At 41.9% G+C, this 22,851-nt stretch overlaps 2 gene segments (V, D, J or C); one reads left to right on the plus strand and one right to left on the minus strand.

Moving 5' to 3' along the window:
• The first annotated feature begins 1,135 nt into the window (after positions 1–1,135).
• Positions 1,136–1,966, plus strand: LOC118850996. The segment is given in 2 exon segments: positions 1,136–1,203; positions 1,656–1,966. Coding segments are annotated over 2 exon segments (351 nt in total).
• Positions 1,967–13,342: 11,376 nt separating this feature from the next.
• LOC118850488 lies at positions 13,343–20,109 on the minus strand. The segment is given in 5 exon segments: positions 13,343–13,602; positions 13,967–14,073; positions 14,250–14,267; positions 15,223–15,609; positions 20,054–20,109. Coding segments are annotated over 4 exon segments (474 nt in total).
• Positions 20,110–22,851: the final 2,742 nt, after the last annotated feature.

Genomic DNA, 22,851 nt, shown 5'->3' on the forward strand with positions numbered 1-22,851 from the left:
TACTTCCATCAGCCTTCTTTTTGCCTTTAGCCCCCAAAGGGGTCTATCAGTCCTATTACATATACCTGACACTGAATGAGGTAGATCTTACTATATGCATTCATTCTCTGTGCACCCTCTCCCCTCGCCACCCCTATTTCTTTCCTTTTGCCACTTTCCCTTATGCCATGGGGTGTTAATTCTTATTTGGCAGTCAGATGCAGTAAATTCTATCGAAGCATACCCAGTCCTACCTACGAAGTATACCACATAACACCAGAGGGCACTCTGGGATAATTAGCAGACTTGTGTATGCCTCTCTGACAGTCCCAGCTTCAGTTGCTATCTTGTTACTTTAAAGCTCGATGTGGATTATTCCATGAGATTAATAGCTAGTAGATCCCCTCCAATTTTGGGAAACCCCTTCTTTTCACCCAAATCCCTGTGGCATTTCCTACTTATTCAAGACTTTAGGTAGAAATAGAAAGATTGGCTAGTCACTTAATGAGTTTAACAAAAGCATAGCAAAGTAAATGTCTCAATGAGCCTATAAACTCTCAATTACTCATTCCGACTGCAAGCTTTAATCTCCCAACCCAAGGAAGTTTATTCTGCTCAATACCCTAAGCAAAATGCCTGAGGCAAGGGTAGGTGGAAGGATAAAGCTACACTATTGAGGGACCCAATTGCCTCACTTGGAAGTCACTTTTCCTAGTCCTAGGAACTTTGCTTACAGAGGCGTCAACTATTTAGCTCTCCTAGGTTTTCCATTCAATTCAAACACTGCCCCAGGAGTGGTCTCACTTCTCATTTAATCTCCTGCAATCAACAAATTCCATCTCCTCCCCCTTAAGTCCTGAATACTGTTCACATCCCAGAGCCTATGATCTCACTATTAAAGTCTTATTAATGTTTACCCATTAATAAGGAACCATTTGCTATATTCATACATGGAAGACATTAGTCAAATTATACTGAAGGCATAACACAGTCAGGGTGTCTAAGTGGAGAGAGTGATTAAACACAGGCATTCTTATGGGAAACCAGCCCCACCTCTGAGTCTCAGAGTGTCACTTTCCAACTTACTTTTTTGGTCAGATCCCTAAAGAGGAGCCTGCCCTCATCCCTGCGCAGGAGGAAGGAGATTTCTGGGTCACAGGCTCAGCTGAAGGTTGGACTGCAGTATGTACTCCCTTTTGTGTCTTCTCCTGGCCACCCTCTTAGGTAAGAGCCCCACTTTGTTTTCTTATTGTTAGCCTCCCTTCCCTGGCACTGAGAACCCCTCCCCAAAATCCACCCTTCTCTCAGTCTTGGAATCTTAGTGCTTCCTTTTCTTTTCTAGTCCTTCTTGATGTTTGCATGACTACCTGGAAGGGGTTTAGGTCATGGGTCTGCCTAAAGCCCGGGTTTTCTGTCTGCTTACTCAGGGTCCCTACGAAACAGTATAGAATACTTCCTACTAAATCTCTCCACCATTGTCCTCTGCTCCCTCACGCTCTCAATCTCGACAGTGTCTGCCTCCGTATCTCAGCTTCCCTCTTTCCCTGACCCCCACACTCCATAATCTCTGGATATCCCTAGGACCCTCCTGCTTGCTGGCCTCTGTCCCTAGAGGGTTGGGAAGTGCTTTTGGCTAAGTTGTCTCATCTATGCTCAGTCTTTCACATTTTCCACAGAGGTTGGTGTTGGGGCTCAGAAAATCCACCAATGGCCAACCACCAAGCTGCAGGTTGAAGGGAGCCAGCTTCTCCTGGAGTGTTCCACAGAAGGGACATCAGATCCCAATCTCTACTGGTATCATCAGCCCCTAGGTGGGGTTCTACAGTTGCTGTCCTACTCCCTAAGCCTAAACCAGGTGGAGGATACGATGCCCCAACGTTTCTCAGGCAAGCGAACTCCGAAGGGCCATTTCCAGCTCAGCTCCCAGAAACTCCTTGTCACCGACTCAGGTTCCTATCTCTGTGCCTGGAGCCTCACACTGAACTGAGAGAGGCAGGTAGCTGCGCAAAAACTCTTCCTTCACTCTAGGTGCTGACAACACTTTCAGATCCACTGCCAGAGCCCTCCCAGACCACATAGTGATACTGATTCCTTCTCTTCCTTGACAACGGGTATTGAACCTAATTAAAAAAATAAGACGCGCCTTTCTCTGTTCCTCCCACAAACTCCAGCTCATCTCTCTAGAGAGCTGAGAGTCAGGATAGTAAGATCAGTAACAATATTTGCAGATAGGAAGGGTTGGCATGGAGATATCCAGGAAGAAAGAGACAAAGAAGAAAGGAGGAAAAAAGAAAAGGTAGAGGGAGTAGGTCAGTGAGCAGATAGATAGGAATGTTGTCTCAACCATGTTGAACCTGAGTTTATGATCAAGATTGTTAGCTCATGCCATCACCCTTGTCATGAGCCTGAGAAGACCCTAACCCACCAACAGACATGGCCCCACACACTCCTTTTTTATCATATTTTTCTCCAGTCTGAAGATAATCTTTTCTTATATGGTCATTACATATATGCACCAATCTGCCTTTCTTTCCTTGCTCTTTTTGCTCAAGATAGTGCCTGTTCAGGTGTAGTTCCATGGGGATTTCTAGTTAAATTGTAACTAGTGCCTTAATCCTCGGGTTTAAGGTTCTGGAAATAGGCATTTGAAGTTCCAGATCAACAAATGCTCACCTAATTCTAACTGAGATGTCTCTAAGGATGTCCCATAGGAGGCCTGAATTGAGAGGAAGAGATAGGGATGATATCCTTACATAGGGGGTCAGTGAAGATCAAGTAGGAACCTGGGACAAATATGTAATTATCCTTCTAATTGTTTAAAAAAAGTAGAAGAGAAAGGGAAATAGAAAGAGGGATTAGAAAAAAAAAGAAAGGGACTAGAGAAGCAGATAGTGCCAAGAGGGAGATGGCATAGGATAAGGATAGAAAGTAAGTTTCAGTCTGTGAAGTAAGAGCTTCATGGAAAAGTATTTTAAATTATTTAAGGAGAGAATAAGAGGTAGATGGCTCTGCAAGAAGAAGGCATATACAGCCAGGAGCAATGAATATATCTATATATATATATACATATGTATACATACATACATATGTATGTACATATACATATATATATTATATATATGTATATGTATATGTATATATATTTTCTGGCTAACCTTTCCAACTGAACATTCTACTATCATCCAGTCCCTTTGGCTCTTGGTCTTTCTTGTTATTAGGAAATTGGCTTTTACACTATGCCTTTCCTCTCCAAGAGGGGGCATGAGAATGCTTAAAATATGTTCTGTTTTTAAGTTATGTCACTTACCCAAAGTACAATTTTATACTAAATAATCTCTTCCTCCCCATAAATTAAGACATTCAGAAAAAAGTACTAACAGATAGGGAGGCAAAAGTAACAACCAAAACATACCTTTTATTCTTCCATTAATAAGGTATTTATGGAGATGAGAGGGAAAGAATTTGTAACTGAAAATAAAATAATTCATTTCCAATTTAAAAACATTTTTATTTAAAGTTTTGAGTTCCAAATTGTATCCCTCCCTCCCCCCTCCCATCCCAGACAGTAAGCAATCAGATATAGGTTAAATATGTGCAATTATGTAGAACACTTCCGTACTAGTTTGAAAATAGAATTTTTAGAAAGATATTGTCAAAGCACTCCTTTGTGCCTAGCGTGTTTCAGGACCCTGTGGGTATTGTAAAAGAAGTGGGAGATCTGTCAAAAACAATGCTGAGCATGTGCTCATTGGTCTTCTTGAGCAGGTTAATTATGGACAAGATGAAGACAAATGAACCAAATTTCAGTAGAGGCACTGGATTTTGAGTCTAGAGACATAGATTCAAGTTCCAGTTTAATAGCTCTTTTTCTCGTGGCAAATGACCTCACTGAGTCTTAGTTTACTTATCTCCAAAATAAAGTGGTGGAATGATCATTTCTAAGATCCTTCAAGCTCAAAATCTGTGATCCTTACCTCCCACCAACATAAAACACGCAATTCGGTGCAAAATCCAGTGGTTCTGCCTATGATTGCTAGGTAAAGCAAGCACAGGGAAAAATCAAAGCCCACAAGAGAAGTTTTTAAGCATGTAAGGTAGGATTGGAAACCAAGTCTTTCTGACTCTAGGCATTGAGAGCCATTTCCCATCCCATCTTCTTTCCATCCTTAGAACTCTTCTTCCAGGTTTGAGTATGAAAGGTTTTTTAAGTGTTGGGCTCCTCTGAAAGACAGCTGGTAAATAGGCCTGGGTTATCTTTGTGAAGCACAAAGCTCTATGTTAATGTGAAGTGTTAGTATTATTACACAAGAAGATGAGGTATCTCAGACAGGCTGCTCTTGTTTAGTCTGACAGGTGTGTCTGGGTTAAGGTCACTGTAGCTTGAGTGATGGGTTTGGCTACAAATCCCATTTACCAACTCGGTGACTTTGGTCAAGTTACTCATCCTTTCTAGTTCTCATTTTCTTCATCTGTAAAATGAGGATAATAACGCTATTGTGCCTACCTCATAGAGCCTTGAGGGTTAAATTAGATAATAGAATAGTAGAGAAAATTTCGACCATAAGGGTCTATATACACGTAAGCACTAGTTTGTTAATATTAGAGCAACATGAAAGCAGAGTCATGGCTGAGGGGCTGCCTTTGAAACATATCCTGGGAAAGAAAAGAGTATAAAGATGGCTCGGGAAGTGAAAGAAGGGCCTTTCCAATTAGAAGTCCCAAGAGACAGACAAAGGAGTGAAGGGTGTGCTCTTGATGTCTTAGGTTTCTTGTATCATGTGATTTTGAAGTTGGAAGGGACATCAGTGGCCATCTTATCCAACCTACATGTTAAAGGGATCCCTACTATAATGAACCCAACAAGTGGTCATCCCTAGCCTCTGATTGGAGAATTCCAATGAGAACTTCTCCTCTGGCCCCACCCCACTCCCTTGCCCCCCACCCCCAAGGCACCTCTACTTTTGGATGTGAACCATGGCTGATGATAGTGAAAGAGTTGGGGGGAGGGGCTTCTAAATGGGTCAGAGCAGTTATTGCAGCTGTTTTCCATTCGTATCTATCTCTCCAGTACCCATCATAACTTTGTGTATTGATCTTGGCATCTGTGCAGGTTGGAGGGTAGAGAGAATGCTTCATGTGGAGCTAAGGTACCCACTTCCCTTACTGGGCCTCTCCCCTCTCCCCACTGTGGTTCTCTTTCTACTACCAGGGTGTTAGCTAGCCTCAGAAGGGGAGGGGGAGCAGGAAGTGGTGAGTGTGGTTCCCGTCATTGCTCTGAGGGAGGGATTTTCACATGCAGCCCAGATGTCAATGCCTAGCAAATGTCAAACCACATCCTGTTATGTCTTTAAGACAGAAGTAGGGGCAGGTATCAAGTCTCACTTAGCACCTGATGGAACTCACAGATAAGTAGCTCAGCAGCCTGTATGCAGTTGTTATACAGAAATTCCTGCGCCTACTTGCTTTGCCTTGCCTCCATTTCTCCTCATCCCCCATCTCTCTGTTTCCTGTCCTTCCACCCCAGCATCATTTTCCCTGCTAATGCCGTTTTACTCTCCTCATTCATACTCCTCTATTTTATAGGGAGCAAGGTGTTCTGGGAAGAACCCAAGGACAACAGTTAGACCACTTGAAACCGTTTCCTTATGGTGGGTCTCTGGGAGTGATCTCTTTGTTCAGTCATTGAATTAGTTTCACTCTTGGCTTCACTCATCAGGGGCCCAGCACAAGGCCCATTGAACCCTTCATAGGCTGATCTCAGCCACAAGATTCTAAAAATAAAAGTAGCTTCTGTTGCTATAAAACATTAACGCTTACAAGATGCTTCACATTCATGATCTCATTTGGATCTTTTAATCCTATAGGTAACAAAGAATTTTTTTCCATGGTAGAAGGTTCCGTGAGGGCAGGGACTCATTTTTTTATCTTTTTTTTCCCTTAGTGTCTAACACAGTGCCTTGCACATAGTTGCACTTAGTATATTTTAGTTTAATTAAATCCTTTTTTTGAGGTATGGAAACTGAAGTTCAAAAAGGTTAGGTGATTTGGCCAATGTTAGCTATCATGTAAAACAACAGCAAAACCAGGATTCTAAACCAGCCCCCCAATTCCAAATGCATTGTTCTTTCTACTGCGTCACACTGGAAAAGGCCCGAGAGGTACAGAAAGCTTAACCAAACAAGACACAGAGACGATCATAAAAAATAAAATAGATATTGTTGATTAGATGGTTTATCAAAATTGTATACAAAATCAATATAGCTAGAACAAGAAGACAAACTAAATTGGGGGAAAATATTTGTATATCATATGCTTTCCAAAATATATACAGGATTGACATCAATTTATGACGCCAAATATCATCTCCCAAGAGATAGTAACTATCCCAAGGGATAGTAACAAATGATTTTAAAAAGAAAGAATGCCAGCAGTTAGCAGCCATATGGGTAGGGCCACGGAGTCATAGAGGAAGAGCTATCAGGCCATATAGGTAGGAATGGGAGCTAACTTCACTGGCAAAGGGAACTCCATCAGGAGGAAATTCCCTCTACCAATGCAGGTCAACATTTTCTTTGCATCTCAAGATCTTAAAAAGTTCCCCAGAAAGCTGCAAGCATAAGTGACTTGACTAGGTTCACCAAGACTGAAAGGGTCAGAGGTAGGTCCTGAACCTAGGTCCTCCTTGCTCCAAGGACAGCTCTCTGTCCACTCCACCACCCTGCCTCTGTCCAACAGATGCATATATGGCCCAAATTGTTAGTATTCAGATAAGTGCAAATTAAAACATGATACCAGAGGAGTGATGATCCAATGTGCTTCTCATGTCTCCATAAAGAGATGGTGGACTACCAGTACATAATATCACACATTCTATCAGACATGGTTATTTGTTTTGCTTAACTATAAGAACTAAGCCTATGAAGCTTCAGATTCAAACTAAGATCCAGAGGTTGACAGAGAAACTGAGGGAAGGAAGACACATGAACAAACAAGAAGAGAATAATATCTTTAGTGAAAGCTTAAAGATTTGTTTTTATGCTCTAGTTGCGTGTCACTGATATTTGAGAATGGTGTTATTTGATGCCCAGCCTAATTCACACCTGGAACACTATGATTTCCACTTATTTCAATTTGTTCTGGTTTTACCCAAAGACTTAGGATTGGACCTTATGGACTCACTTTTCTCCTGTTCTCTTTCTTATTGTAAGTTGTAAAATCAACAGCATATTCTTAGGCCAGTCATTGCAACAAAAGTATTTAAATATAGAGATAATTAGTCCATCCACAAGCATTTATTGTGCAGCTACTACATGCTGGACACTGCTCTAGGCACCAGAGAAAGAAAGATAAACCTTAAACAGTTCTACCTCTTAAGGAACTTATAAACTATCAGGAAGACAACTTATATGTGTATTGTTGTTTAGCTGTTTTTCAGTTGTGCCTGACCCCATTTGGGGTTTTCTTGGCAAAGACACTGGAGTGGTTTGTCATTTCTTTCTCCAGCACATTTTACAGATGAGGAAACTGAGACAAACAGAATTAAGTGACTTCCTCAAGGTCACACAGCCAGTGAGTGTCTGAGGCTAGATTTGAACTCAGGAAGATAAGCCTTCCTGACTCTAGGCCTGGCATACCTAGCAGTATATAGGTGAGCATGTATAAAATAGCTAAAATTTTGGGAGGGAAGCTCCTGGTAGCTGGAATGATTGAAAGACATTTCATGTAGAAGATAGTGCTTGAACTAAGTCTTAAAGAGAGACTCAGGAATTTAAGAGGTGGGAGCATGGAGGAAGTTCATCCCAGGTTTGTGGGACAACCTAAGGGAACAGAGAAGTGTGTGAAGAACATGGAGGTCAGTTTGGCTAAAGTGAGGAATGGAAGAATGAGAATAACATATAATAAAGCTAGAAAGATAGATTGGGGCCAGGTTGCGAAGGACATTTAAGTATGATCCTGGACATGTTAGGGAGTAGTCACCAGAGTTAAGTGAAAAGGGGAAAAGATATGAGCAAACCTGAACTTGGCAGCTGTGTGGAGGATAGAATAGTTAGATGAGACTTGAGGCAAGAGGCCATGGAAGAGACTATTGTGGTAAGGAGCATTGAGGGTCTGAATTAAGGTGACTGTGTGAGTGGAAGGAAGGGGACAGAAGTGAGAGATACTGACCCAATTACATAGTATTTACAACTAAGGTATTAATGTTCAATTTTGTCTGTCTTGAAAGACAGCTCTTATTTCCCTCAGGCCAGATGCATTTAAATAACCATTTAGCTCAGTCTCCTCTTAATTCAATTTCCTTTACTAAATGCTCCAAGACATCTCCATTCTTCCTTCCTAAGCCCAAATTGAGTTTATTCTCCTCCTTCTCCTGCTGCCTAAGAGATTTCCCTTCTTCCTAGTTACAATCCTTTCTACTAAGCTTATTTTTTTCTTTCTCTGACCTTGTATTGTCCCAGTCTTGAGTCTGTTTTCCTTTTTCTTTGCCCAAAGAGCATCATCAGCATTGTGTTCCCCTTTTAGGAAAGTATGGAGAACTCTCTTGTTTACCCATTTCTTAATCAGACCCTTCCTGTTACCATAATTACATAATAAGGTAATAAACATTGAATGAGTGTTGACTGACCAGATACATGGCCTAGACATGATTGCACATAAAATCTCTTTTACATCATGAATCAGTTCCAAGTAATGGGGGTGATTCATCACAGAACATCTTTAATTTACTGCTGATGGAGCTGTATCATAACCACATAACTGCAGCCCTATGAGCTAACCAGAGAGGCTGGCAGAGATCCATTGACTTTTCTCTTACCCCCATCTAAATGTACAGTTCCACAATCCACCTTTACTCTCACTAAGATTCATTGGCCTCTCCAATTCTTTATTGTCCATTTTCTATAGGGCTGGGTCTACTCTTTCCTATATATGGTAAGTTTAAGAATTCAAAGTATATGTGGTTTTCTATCTTATCCTGGGCTACAAGAGGAGGAGGTGCCTTAGGCCTTTGACCTGTCCTTCAGTCTTGTGGATTCAGAAACCTGCTCTTCTCTTATTATCTGGAAATGACTGGATCTTTGGAGACTGAGCAGCAGGAACTGGAAACACAAGAGATGAATTTCTGCTTTGGAAGAAGTGCCTGTTAAGCAAACATGAATGTTTATATCAGCCTCTTCTCAGGAGACAAGTTTGAGAAACTAATTTAAGTTACAAGATTATTTTTCCCCTTGTTTTCCTTAGAGAAAGTTGGATGATATTGAGATAGCTCCATCATAGCAATCACTATGGTAGGGTGGAAACAGTGCTAGGATTAGAGTCAAAAGACCTAGGATCAAATCTTAGTTCTGCTCTTGTGGGACTATGGCAAATTTTCCTCCCATGAACAAAAATGATGGAGTTGGAACTACATGAATTCCTAATTCCTATCTAGCTCTAAATTTATCATCTCATCTTACAGCCTTCTCCACTATGACTATATACCCACCAATAATATTCAGGTCAACCAGTCAGAGCACTTTCTTCCCTACTCAATAATACTGACAGAAGGATACATCTTTCCCTACTATCCTCCTTTATTAGATTCCATGTAGATTAGGGATTTTTAACCTGGGAGTCCACAGACTCCTTATAGATTTCAGGTCTCTGAGCTTCAATGGAAAAATGACATTTTTTAATTTACTGTAACTGGTTTCTTTTGGAATTCTATGCAATTTATCTTATTTATATAAGAGAAATACTAGACTCAATAATAAACGTTTTTCCCTCTTTGTCTCCTCTATAGTATTTCTTTCATTAGTCTATTTTCATGCTTCCTCTCCTCCAGTGGGATCAGGAAGTACATAAAGATCTCAGGAGGTGAGTCAGCTGTAGGAAATGGAGATTTGGGGTTTATGTCAACAGAAAAGTCAAAAGTCATATTCTGTTTGCTTCCTCCCCAAGATTGTGTGCATAATCATAAACTGTCGAGGTAGGAGTAAGGAAGGGGGAAACTTCTAGGATTTCCATCTTATAAAAGAATGGATTCCGGTACCATAGGATCATATATTTAGATCTATAAGGGATCTTAAAGACTATCTAGTCAAACTCCTTTGTTTTATAAATGAAAATACTGAGACACAGACATATTGACTTTGCCTGGAATCGTAAATCTGGGACTATTTTCAATACACACATTGCTTCTTCTATGTACAACATGTGAGAAGCAACTACCCTATTAAATTTTCCTCCCATATCCTGCTTCTGTCTATCAGCATTAGGAAACATCCCACTAACATTGACTGGAAACCCTATCCTAGAAATTCTATACTTGCTCACCTTCTGCTGGTACAGTGGGAAAAATGTTAGTTTTATAATCATAGGTTGTTATTGTTGAGTCATTTTTAAGTCATGTCCAAGTTTTCATGACCCCATTTGGGGTTTTCTCGGCAAAGACAATGGAGTGGTTTGACATTTCCTTCTCTTACTCATTTTACAGATGAGGAAACTGAGGCAAACAGGGTTACTGGCTTGCCCAGATTCACACAGCTAGTAAATATCTGAGACCATATTTGAACTCAGGAAGATGAGTCTTCCTGACTCCAGGTCTGGTGTTCTATCCACTGTACCACCTAGGTGCCCTTTAGTTGGAATCACAGAATTTGGGTTCAAATTCTTTGTCTGTGCCACTTACTAACTGGGTGACTTTGGGTGAGTCATCAACTTCTCTTGATCTCTTTTTCCTTATCTCTGAAATTGAGAGTTTAAACTTGATGGGCCTTCTAATATTCCTTCCAGCTCTAAGCCTATGAACCTTGATGCCAGCATCTGCATTGACCCCCAAGCCTCCATCCCTCTTCAGGAATGAACTCTTTCTAATGCTTCACATTCTGTACAATTGCCAACTATTATAATTATTAGTTTTGCTTTCTAGCTATTAATATTTCTACTTTTATCTCCACAAAGGACTTTCTCATTATCTCTTATCCCCCACATCAGCACTGATTTAGGCGGCTTCCTCTTCTCTTACCTCATGTACACAATCATCCTGCTCTCAAATACTCCCTTAGTACCCAAACCATGATTTACTCTTGCCACCCTGATAAGAATGTTCCATGTTTCTGTCCTTAGCTGATTTTGCCATCAGTCCTCGAGGATAAAAGGGAGGGATTTTTCTTTGGGGCTGTAATCTTGGGATCAAAATTCTTGGCTCCCTTCTCTTATAGACTTAGAGACTTTTCAGGAAGGACTCATCAGCCAAATTCCTTTACCATGAGGAATGTCAGGGTTCACACCTTCTATTGATAGGTAGATAAGACCAGGTCTTCTTTACCCCAAGAAGTACTTTCAAGACAATTAGAGTAACAGAAGAAGATTTGACTTCCTGGTTTCACCCTGAGTTTATCAATAGTCCAATATCTTTCAGCTCTCTTTCATGCTGAGTAAATTAAAGCTATGAATATAGAGAGTATCCTAAAAGTCTTAGTGCAATAAGCTTGGGACACCCAGTACATTTTTTTTTAAAAAGTATGTGACACTTGAAGAGAAGCCTGAGAAGACCAATGGTCAGATGTTGATATAAGCAGGACAGGGCCAATAATGTGTTGGAATCTTCTTTTTCAACATTCAAGGATTCTTAACCTTTTTGTGTTTTGACCATCTAGTGCATCCCATGGAAGTCTTTTTAAAATAATGTTTTTAAATGAATAAAAATAGAATTGTAAAGGAAACCAATCATAATGAAATTGTTATTAAAATATTTTCCCACCCAAGTTCATAGACCCCTGAAATCTCTTCATGGACCCTTTGGTTGGGGGTGGGGTGGGAGCAGCTCATGGACTCCAGCTTAAGAACTCCTGCACTCAATTAAGTGTCCTGGTGAAGTGGTATATTTAGAACCTTAAGACTTTCATGGGAGCTTGGTATATTGGTGTAGCAGATAATACATTCCAAGAATGAGGAACAATCACTGTACAGGTGCAGAAATGGTATATAGAGTGTATACAAGAAGGTCAGTTTGGTTGGATCTGTACATCCTAGGAAGAGAAATGATATACAGAGTGTCCCAAAAGTCTTAGTGCAGTTTTAAATTAGTAAAGCCTTTGGGGGTGTTGTATATAATTAGATTGGGAAGGTATATGTAGAGCCAATGTAAGTTCCTTGAGGGCAGAAATGATTTCATTTTATCTCTATAGTGTCAGTGCCTACTACAAATATTGGTACATAGTAGAGTAGAAGGGGAAAGGAATAAGCATTTATATGGCACCTACTATGTGCTAGGCATTGTGCCAAGCACTTCAAAAACATTATCTCAGTTGATCCTCACAAACAATCCTGAGAGTTAGGTGCTATAATTGACCTCATTTACAGTTGAGAAAGCTGAGGCAAATAGAGATTAAGTGACTTGCCCAGGCTTACACAGCTACTAAGTCTTTGAGGCCAAATTTGAACTCAGATCTTCCTGACTCCAGAGTCAGTGCTTTATCTATTACAGTATCTAGAAGTCTCTGCATTTAACAAATGCTTGCTGAAGGCTTGATTGATTGGTAGTTAATCTTAGCAGGTCTGGTTAATCCCAGATGTGTCCTATCACTCTTCATTCTCTTTCTGGGGCCTCTTGGAGCATCTACCATTGTTGTCTATCCCATGGGAAGTCACTCCATTTCAGGTTTAGAACTTGATTTCCTCCTTCAGGTATATCTTGTCACTTCCCTATTTAACTTTAAACATATAATCCAACCATGTAGTTTACTACCAGCCCACAGGCCTAAATCCTTAAATAGATCATGATGTGGGTGTATAAGAATAGATAATATGGAATGATCCTGCTTTCGGTTCATGTGTACAGAGAAGGATGTATCTAGGGCAGTCTCTTAAAAAGATACATTGGGCCAGGACCTTCACTCTTGAGACAACTTTAATACACAGTATCTATGCAAAACTGTCCCTATCTCCCACCAAGTGATACAAATAAAACTTTAGCATAACTATGATACACATTATGTCAATGTCAATTATTTATTATTTACCATTTGCCTCGTATTCCAGGCCCTTCCCTTCTTCTAGAACACCTGTCTTTCATCCCATCGTCTATCTTCATGCTCTTCCCACCTAAGGCCTCTTTCATAACCGGGGCATTGTGGTGGCCCTTTGCCTAGTCCTCTCCCCAATGTACCTCCTGACTAGTACTTCACCCTGGCTAAGCTCCCTTCTTGCGCTACCTGTTCAGAGAAAGAAGAGGGTGGGGCATGTAAATATCATGGTGATTCTCTTCATCTGCTAGAGGATATTTTCCATAAATTACTATCAGTTACCTCCTAGAAACATCTATCATGACTAAGTCTACAGCACATAAGCCAGGAGTAGAGACAAGCCGCAGACACACAGTGGGTAAGAGTGAGACCACACCAGGACATTTTTATTCCTTTAAGATTAATCTATCACATTTGTCCCTTCTGGCTTACATAGTTCTCTTTGAGGAAATCTATGAGGGATGAAGATGAGGCGAGAAGGAAGAGCACCTCTTCTGAAACCCAGGCTGGAAATGGATAAAGGAGAAGCCAAGTTGGGCTGATGAGAGAATGAAGGCCCCTTGCTCTTGGTTCCCTGCTCCCAGGTCCACAGCTGGCTTCAAGAATACTTTTTCTTGGCCTGAAGAAGAGACACAATTGGGCCTTGCCAGGCTTTCAAAGAACTTAGGGGTTGGGGTGGGACTGAAGGACGGGGCATGTTACAGACAAGAAGCTCAGAAATCAGTACTGGCCCTAAACTGCCTCTGAAAAGAAAACTGTAGGTAGATTTTTTATTAGGGTCCATCAACTCACTCTTTTCTTTCAAATTCTCCATGAATCTCTACATTCTCAATAATACTAAATGGGAACTTACAGAAATAGATGGAATTCCCTAATGATGCCCCCAAATCTGTGGCTTCCCATGAGGTTCTCACACTTCCTTGGGTTTGTTAGTTCAAGATTGTCCCTTTGTTCCATCTGGCCCTCCCCTTTGCCTCACTTACCATGGTTCTCCACACCAGGGCACTGACTAGCAGGCCATACAGCATGGCCTTTCCCAGAAGGATCTCATACAAGAAAGTGGCAGACTGGACACTATGTCGATAGGATTCTGTGGGAACAAAGATATCCCCCACCAAAGCTGACCTCCCCAGCCTTATGTTCCCATCATTTCTGGGTCAGGGGATAGGCATGTACCCACCAGATACCCATGGGCTCCCTCCCTAGACCATTGCCACAGGAATGGGGTCATTGAATGGGGAAAAATGAAAAGAGAAGCTCTCTTACCAGAAGTGACCCCACAATCTGAAAGAGAAAATTGGAGGAGATATGTAATTGGTCCCAGCTTCCTCAAGGAGGCTTTTATTTAGAGTGGCCATGCAAGTTAGCACAAACCCATGTTCTTAAAGAAATAAGTATGATATTCTAAAAATCTAAATCCTTCAGTTCTTTCCAAATCCAGTCCTGGTCCTGAAATGCTTGGAGTGCCTCACTTTTCTATTTGTATCCTCACCATCTACCACAAGGCCAGGAAAATTGCAGTTTAAATTAAGTGCTTGCTAGCTTAATTCCTAGTTTGCTTCTATAAAATACATCATCGCTATGATCTTACTGACATGGAGGGAGGTTAAATTCAGGGTGGCACTGTATAGACTGCTGAACCAAATAGGCTTTTAGCCTGGAGATCCTCTGATAAGGACTAGGACAGACAGCACTAAGCAGATGTCCATACAGCACAGAAGTAGAGCTTCACTCCAGTAGGAAATTGGGCAGCTAGTTGGCTCAGTGGTTAGGGTGCCATGCCTGGAATAGGAAAGTCCTAAGTTCAAATTTGACCTCAGATACTTAATAGTTATGTGGCCCTAGGTTAGTCACCTAATCTGTGTTTGCCTCAATATCCCCATTTGTAAAAAGGGGACAATAATAACACCTACCTCCCAAGGTTGTTGTGAGGATCAATGATATATGTAAAATGCTTGGCACATAGTAAGTGCTATATAAATATTAGTTATTATTAGTTTATTTATTAACTTAGAGATCCTTCTTGTCTCCTAGGCCCATCTATCATGGAACATTCCTAGGAGAAAGGACTGTTTTCTCCTTGGTTCTCTGACTATCCAGGCGTTGTCTGCCCTGCTTTTCTCTTTATTTCTTGATCTTTTTATTATTTCTTTCGTCTCTCTCTCTCCTTGCTTTGATGTCTTAGCCTCCTTCTGTGGTACTACCCTTTCCCTAGGCCCCTACTCATGATGCTTCTCACCTGCTTTTCCCCAGATCTGGTCACTGACATTCTGGGTGATGGGTTTGCTCCGGTTACTTGTCCAGGGCTCATTCTCTGAGATCCCATTGAACAGTACTTGGCAACGGAAGCTGTTCTTGGGATTGCGCCAGAAGGGAGCAGAAACCCGAAGGCGGCTGCTCAGTGAGTAGGTGGAGAAGTTGTTACCGGGCTGCTCCTTGGAGGGTTGAGGGTCTGTGCTGACCCCAATTTGGGTCTCCTGACCATTCACCCACCATCTCAGCTCCACAAGGTCAGGGTAGAAGCCTGTGGCCAGACAGACCAGTGTGGCCTTTCCCTTCTCCTCCATCTCTTCCTCAGATGGCTGAAACACAGTCACCTTTGGGGGAGTCACCTTGGTCAGGTCATCTGAAAAATGGAAAAAGGTTGATATCCAGGATTGGTCACAGACCTTCTTGTGAAGGGAGGAAGAAGATGCTTTATGTTTGCGTATTTGTCTGTTTATAGTACCCTGTATCAAACTATCTCTTACATCTGCTACAATTCTATCTAATATTTACTTCAGTTATGATCTAGGATTATAGTATTGAACTATAGTATTGGAGAGTAGGAAGGGACCTCAGAAGTCTTCTCCAACTTCCTCTTTTTATAGATGAGAACCTAGGAAGTCTTTCCTGATCTATTCAGGCGGATATGATCTTTCTAATTTGGGATCAATCATAGCACAATACAACTCTTGTGCACTATTTATATAAGATACTTCAAAAGGCTCAATGAAGTTTTAAACTATAATACCTTAATTAAATCTGCTATAATTAAATTAATACTATCATTAAATTAAATAATTAAAACTATCAATCTTTGTAGGTGACTCCCAGATTTCGCAGAGCTGAGGGTTCATCTCTTTAAAAAAAGACACTAAGACTTTTGGGACACCCTATAGTCTAGATTGCCTTTATTATACATACTTAAGATTTCTTGCTAGAGCATAAACTCCTCAAGATCTGAGACACTGTGTCATTTATAAAATCTCTTAGCACAAAACAAAGTACCGTGCAACATAGTAGAAGCTTGATAAATGGTGCTATAGTTCAACTAAATAGCCCCTCTTTCTATGTGTGAATCTACTTTTCTTCCATTTTCTAAGAATCAGTCCTTCTTACTTAAGACAGATTGCCCTGAATGACCTCTAAACTTGTCCTTCCTCCAAACTTCCCCATTTCTATTGATGGCTCCACCGTCCTCTTTGTCACCCAAGTTTGCAAATGTGGAGTCAGTTTCTCCTGTAATCTCAATATCCAGTCAGTTACTGTGTCTTGTGGATTCTCTTTTCACAATGGTCCCTGAAGTTCTTCACAACTTTCTACTCCTACTACCGATCTCCATCCTTGTTCTAGCCCTTAATTGCCTCCCATCTGGTCTATGACAATAGACTTCTAACTGGTTTCCCAGTGTCCGCCCCTCTCCAGTCCATCCTCCACACAACTTCCAAACTGATATTCTTTAAAAAAATAGTTCTATGTCAAACCTTGTCCCATGCCAAACCTTAAGTGGTTCCCTACCTTTGGTACTTACTCTCTAAGTCGTGTAACCTCTCCTAGCCTCAGTTTCTTCCTCCATAAAACAATGAGGTTATACCAGAGGCCTCTGCCTCTGAGGCTGCTTCCAGCTGGTTATTTTTCCTTAATACCATATTTATGTTTTTAAAGTGGCTTTTGATGCCTCAATCCAAACAAATGACTCCTGGGGTGATTTGTACAGCAGAAAAAACTACTTAGTGTGATGACTACTACTGCTGCTGCTGCTACTTACTACTGCTTTGTTAGGACTTCTCCTGCTACTTACTACTACTGCTGCTGCTACTTAGTGCTGTTACTTCTACTGCTGCTGCTGCTGCTACTGCTACTACTACTACTTATGGCTAATACAGGGTGCCCCCAAATCTTAGCCCTTAGCTAATCTCTAAGCCTTTAGGGGCACTTTGTATCACCAATATCATATCATTAAACTTTAGTGGTTTAAACTGCACTAAGACTTTTTGGCCACCCTCTACATTCTTACATGTATCTATTACTTTGTATTATGGAGGAATTGTGGAGAAGGAGGAGAAGCTCTGGATCTGGAATCAGAGGATTTGAATTTAAATCCTGTCTCCACCTCTTACTACCTGCTTGACCATGGGCAAGGCACATTATGTTTCTGGGCCTCTGTTTCCCCATCTGTAAAATGCTGAGGTTGGACTGAATGGCCTCTGAGGTCCCTTCCACCTCTAAATTTATGATCTTACTTTACTATTATCCTCATACTAAGTATTATCTCCATTTTACAGTACTCAGAGAAATTTAGTGATTTAGATTAAGGTTCACATGGCTGCTTGGTAGAAAAACTGAGATTAGAATCCAGGAATTCTGATCTATATAGTCCAGGGCACTATCTATCATTCTGCCGCTCACTCATTGCATTCCTTGGCATGTATATTCAAGAGAATGTATATATCTCTATTAACATATATTTAATAGAAGAATATATGTGTGCATATATAACATGATACATATTATATACACATGCATATTGTAAAATATAATAGATATGCATACAGTTATTTTGCATGTATTTCATGAGTTTATCTCATCCTTCTCCAGACATCCAGGAAGAATTACATTTCTCATATTCCCATCAGACTAAGTTCTCTTTTGCCTCTCAGGAATTCTTCAAGCTCCCTTGTTTCTCAGATCTCATGTATCTCCATATCCAGAAGTTCTTTCTAATGTCTAACTCCATGACACAAAGAACTCTAAACCAGTGACTAATGGAAAGATCTCCTGTAGAATTTTAGGTGCATTTCCTTTTCAGAAAATGAACAAAACTCCAGAGTGCATGGTAGTGGTGGACTTGGAACCAGAAAGATTTAGGTTCAAATCCCATCTTGGATATTAATTGACTGCATAACCTCTATAAATTTCATTTTCCTCAGCTGTAAAATCTACTTCTAAATCTATGAACCCATCATTGTCACTATATTCAATACAACCATAGTTTAGGCTTCTCTTTGAGAAGACAGTTGAGTTAGAATCATCAAGAATATTAGGAGGGTGGTGACCCCTCCCCCGAATCAATCACCTTATAAGTTTTTCAGTTAGTAGGGCTGACTCTTGGTCAATTTGTGTGATCATATGAATAATGCTTACAACTCACTTCTCTGAAATTTAGTTCTCCCATGTCCAAAATTAGGAAGCTGAATTGGATTAGATGCTTTCTCAAGTACCCTACAACTCTAAATCCTATGGTTTTCTCAGGGACTAGAATACCTAGGTGAGTAGGTGAAGAGATGAGACTCAGGATTCTGTAACCTAAATAAGAATCCACTTTCGAATGCCAACCCCTCAAACCCATCTTATTTCTAATTCTCTTCTGACCTTTACCCTGTCTCTCCATTTCTGCTCTCCATCTTTATCCACCAATCATCATAATCATCATCATTACCACTAAATACCTAAATGTCGCTGGGTATGGAATCCATCACACTGGATGTGGGACCTTGTGTTTATAATTCAATACCCTTAAAGAAAATTTCCCATGTGCAGAGTAGCAAGATTGGGTATTGTGAGGGATACAAAAAGGGTAAGTGACCGAGTTATTGCCCTTAAGGAGCTTATGCTCTACTGAGGGGGGCATAATTCGTGTAAACATCTTTAGACCTGTACCTCTCTTTCTCTGTCCGACATAAAAAGCTTTCCACACCCTCACACGCACATTCCCAACTCCTGTCAGAAGCCAAATTAAACTTTTAAAAGCTGTAGAAGCGCTATGAAAAAGGGATAATTACTATTGGCACCTTAGGGACTATTACTCTGCTTCAGCCACGAGTTTGGAATGAATGGGGGATAAGATAAAACTAGATAAATCCTTCCACAAGGCATCTAGTCTAACCCTTCGTTTTTCAAATGAGGAAACTGAGTTACAGAGACGGGAAATGCTTTGGCCCAAATCATCCAGGCAGCAACAGATCTGTGCGTGAATTCCATTCCTCTGACTCCAAATTCCTTTTCACAAGGTCTCACTATCAATCCCCATGCGCTCTCCCTCAGATTCTTTTTCTTTAGAAGCTGTACCTCTCTTTTTTGTCCAATGTAGAAGGCTTGGGATCGTCACTCCCCTCCCCCATATGGTTCCTCCCTTTAGAAACCAAAGAAGCACCTTCCCATACCTAGCTCACTCACCTATGTCTAGGAAATTCAGAACAATGCCCGCTATCCTGTCCCCCCGCTGGGGTCCCCAATCTGGACCTCCTTTTCTATGCGAGAAAGCCCAGAATGTGCAGAATGGATGAGAATAGACGGTTAGTCACAGGGAAGAGGACGATTGACCAGAGCTTTCTGATGCTACCTTAGAGGAATGAACCTTCCAACCGCATCCTTCTGGCCTCTGGACAGGGATTTCAGAATACGAACGGCGCTGCCTGGGGTAGTGGGGTGGATATCTTACCTGTGACCAGTAGCCGGGTACCTGGGCCGAAATGCTGCTCATAGGACACAGAGATAGAGAGCTGCAGCCAAACCTCGGCCGCCCATCCCCCAATGTGTCGGGGCTCTCTCCCCAGTCCAACTCATGCCTTTACCCCGCCATGGCCTGTCCCCCGCCCTGCCCTTCAGCAGGGGCAGTGAAGCAGAGGAAGGAGAGTCTAGGGAGGGAGAGTGCATTGGCCCTCTCCCAACCACAGCTGCCTCTTCCCAGGTTTGGGGCCTCCCTCCTCGTCTCTGGTAATCGGGAACTCCTTGAGTCAGGGATCAGCCGCACTGTAGTCCTGGGACCCTTCCGGACTTTCAAGGATGAGCTGCCCCGGGTCACTTACCTACGACGGTCAGCCGACTTCCAGACCCAAAAGTCTGAGCCTCAGCAGAACACAGTTCCCAGATCCCTCACAAAAACCGAACCCCAACCACCCTCTGCACCTTCTCTCTGCCCCCAACTACTCCGATCACACTCAGGGGATCCTCTAGGTCCCCAGTTGGGGGCCCTGTCCAGGCTTACCTAGAACGATGAGTCGGGAGCCAGCCCCGAAATATTGAATGTCTGTGCCCACAGCAGCACAGCCTGGCACACGAATGAGCTGAGGAGTAAGGGATTCCCATTCCCAAATCCCAACTCTCACTCAGGCAGCTGCCATCCCCACTCTGCCCTATGCCCTGATCTCTGCGAAGGCATGAGTAGAAGTAGAATAGTAACTGGATCTGTTTTGTCCCCTCTTACCCAGCACTGTCAGCCTGGTTCCGGGTCCAAAATACACCTGCCCGGTGTTAGCACAGCAGCTGCAGCCGCAGCTCAAACTCGAGAAATCATATGATGGGCTTCCCTCCGCTACCAAATAATCTAGCAGCCCTCTCCATATCCCCAACCCTGCTCTTCTGTCCCCAGCAGTGCTCACCCCATGGACTTCAGAGGCAGTTAAGGCTGGGGCAGGGTGAACAGGTGAAGTTCATCTGAAAATGAAACTGCCCTTTCCCCAAATCTTCACCTAGTACAGTGAGCCTGGTCCCCGGTCCGAAATGAAGTTCATTGAAACACAGTAGTGCAGAGCTCAGCGTGAATCTGTCTCTATCCTGGGGATTGCTTTTTCCTTTAACTGTCTCTCCCCCTGCCACCCTCCACTGTCAGCAAGAAAAAGCAACTAGATAAATTAGATGGATACATTTAAAGGCAAATTAACATGAGGGCCAAGGGAGAAGTTGGGGGGAGGGCACAAAGAGCTGTTTGTCATTACAAATTCTATTCTATTGATTCTTTATTGGAGTGCCGTATGTGTGTGTGTGTGTGTGTGTGTGTGTGTGTGTGTGTGTTTGTGTGTGTGTGTGTGTGTGTGTGTGTGATAGACCTCTTTGGCAAACTGATGAAACTTATTGACATCTCAGAATAATGATTTTTTAAAAATCATAAAGGAAGGAAATGCCAAATTTCACTTGGAGATTACTGAAAATAAAAATGTATTTTTTCCCATCCACATTCATAGGGACCCTGAAATCTCCCTGAGATAGAGACACTGCCTTCAAAATTTCTCAGTCAGACCCCCCAAAAGGGGAGAAAGGGGAGTTGGGCCTGTCATTGGAACAAGAGATTTTTGTAACGGCATCTCGGTGGCTCATTGCACCCAAACCCCTTATTTACCATAATGATACAACCTACTTCAAGAATGGCCCCTCCCCTCAAAACCTCTTCTCTCAACTCTGAGGAGACTTAGAGGGGAGTTAGTGACTGTGGCTGGTTCTGACAGAGCAGGGTTTGGGGGAAGGGTAAAGGGAGAAGGGATGAAGTAACAATAGGAAGTCAGGGAGCAGGCAGGGTGTGCTTGCATTTCTCCCTACATGACATGTGGGTAAAAAAAACCAAAAACCAACCTGTCTAAGAGTATCAAACCATGAGAGTAACTGTGCCTCTTCTGCTAAGACTAGAATTTCTGGTGAAGCAGAGTGCACTGCACTAAGGTGGAAGGAAGATGCTGCTCTTTAGTTATGAAGCTACCACCTAAAGTAGTTAGCTGAGTCTCAATGAGCAAGAGCCAATATTCTTGGGCAAATTCCAAGAGTTTTATAGACTCCGAGGGGCAGTGGCATAGTGGGCAGGAAGTCAATTCAGACTGGCTGGTCCATTCTTCTGCTATATAACCAATTTCAAGGATAGTCATAATAGTAATATTGCCCCTATTTCTATAGCACCTTAAAGATAAACATCAATGCATTGGTACAGGGAGCTCCCAGATAAGGATGCCATTACCTGTCAATGCAATTTACAGTCTCAAGTATTGCCTGGAGCCCTAAGAGGCTAAGAGACTTGACCAAGATTGCACAGTCAAGATGGGTCAGAGGTGAGACTCAAACTCATCTTCACAGTTTCTGGGATGGCTCTCTGGACACTAGGCCAGGCTGACTCTCAGAACTTTAAGGCTTTGCAAAGGTTTTTCGCCTACATCATCTAATTTAATCCTTACAACTCTGAGGTAGGTGCTATTTTACACATGAGGAAACTGAGTTCAGTGAGATTAAGTGACTTTGTCCTGGGGCACACAGCAAGTGTCTGAGGCAGGATTCAGATCCAGGGTTCTTGAGTCCAAGTTCAGAATCTTGTCCACTTCAATGCTGACTCTGGCAGGGAGGAGGGGAAGAGATCATTTTCACTGAGAAATGAACTATTGTCTCCCCAAGAGACCTAGGTAGAATGGCAAAGCAAGGGGAGTTTGCTATCTTCCCACCTCCATTTCTGTGGGGCCTACATCTCCTACCTCTTGGGGGCTTCTTGATCCACCACTTTATGTCCGAGGCCAATTCCTGGTACTATCTTTCTCTAGACCCTGTGATATCCCACTGAATCCCTGGAGCTTGACTGACATGCAAATAATGATAACATGACCACAAAATTGTGTCTTATTTTTTGCTAATGGGTTCAGTTCTTGGTATCATATTGAGAAAGGCACTAACCAGAAGAAAAAGGCGTTGATCAGCATCACCAGAATGGTGAAGATACTTGAAAATTTTCATATATACCTATTCAAAAAATCTATTGAAGAGGGATTAGTCTAGTTTTGCTTGTCCTCAGAGGTTAGCAACATAGAAGAACTTCCTCATACATCAAGCTATTTCCTCCAAAAGACTAATGAAA

This window comes from Trichosurus vulpecula, chromosome 5 (genome assembly GCF_011100635.1).
Source record: "Trichosurus vulpecula isolate mTriVul1 chromosome 5, mTriVul1.pri, whole genome shotgun sequence".
In the NCBI taxonomy this organism is placed as follows: domain Eukaryota; kingdom Metazoa; phylum Chordata; class Mammalia; order Diprotodontia; family Phalangeridae; genus Trichosurus; species Trichosurus vulpecula.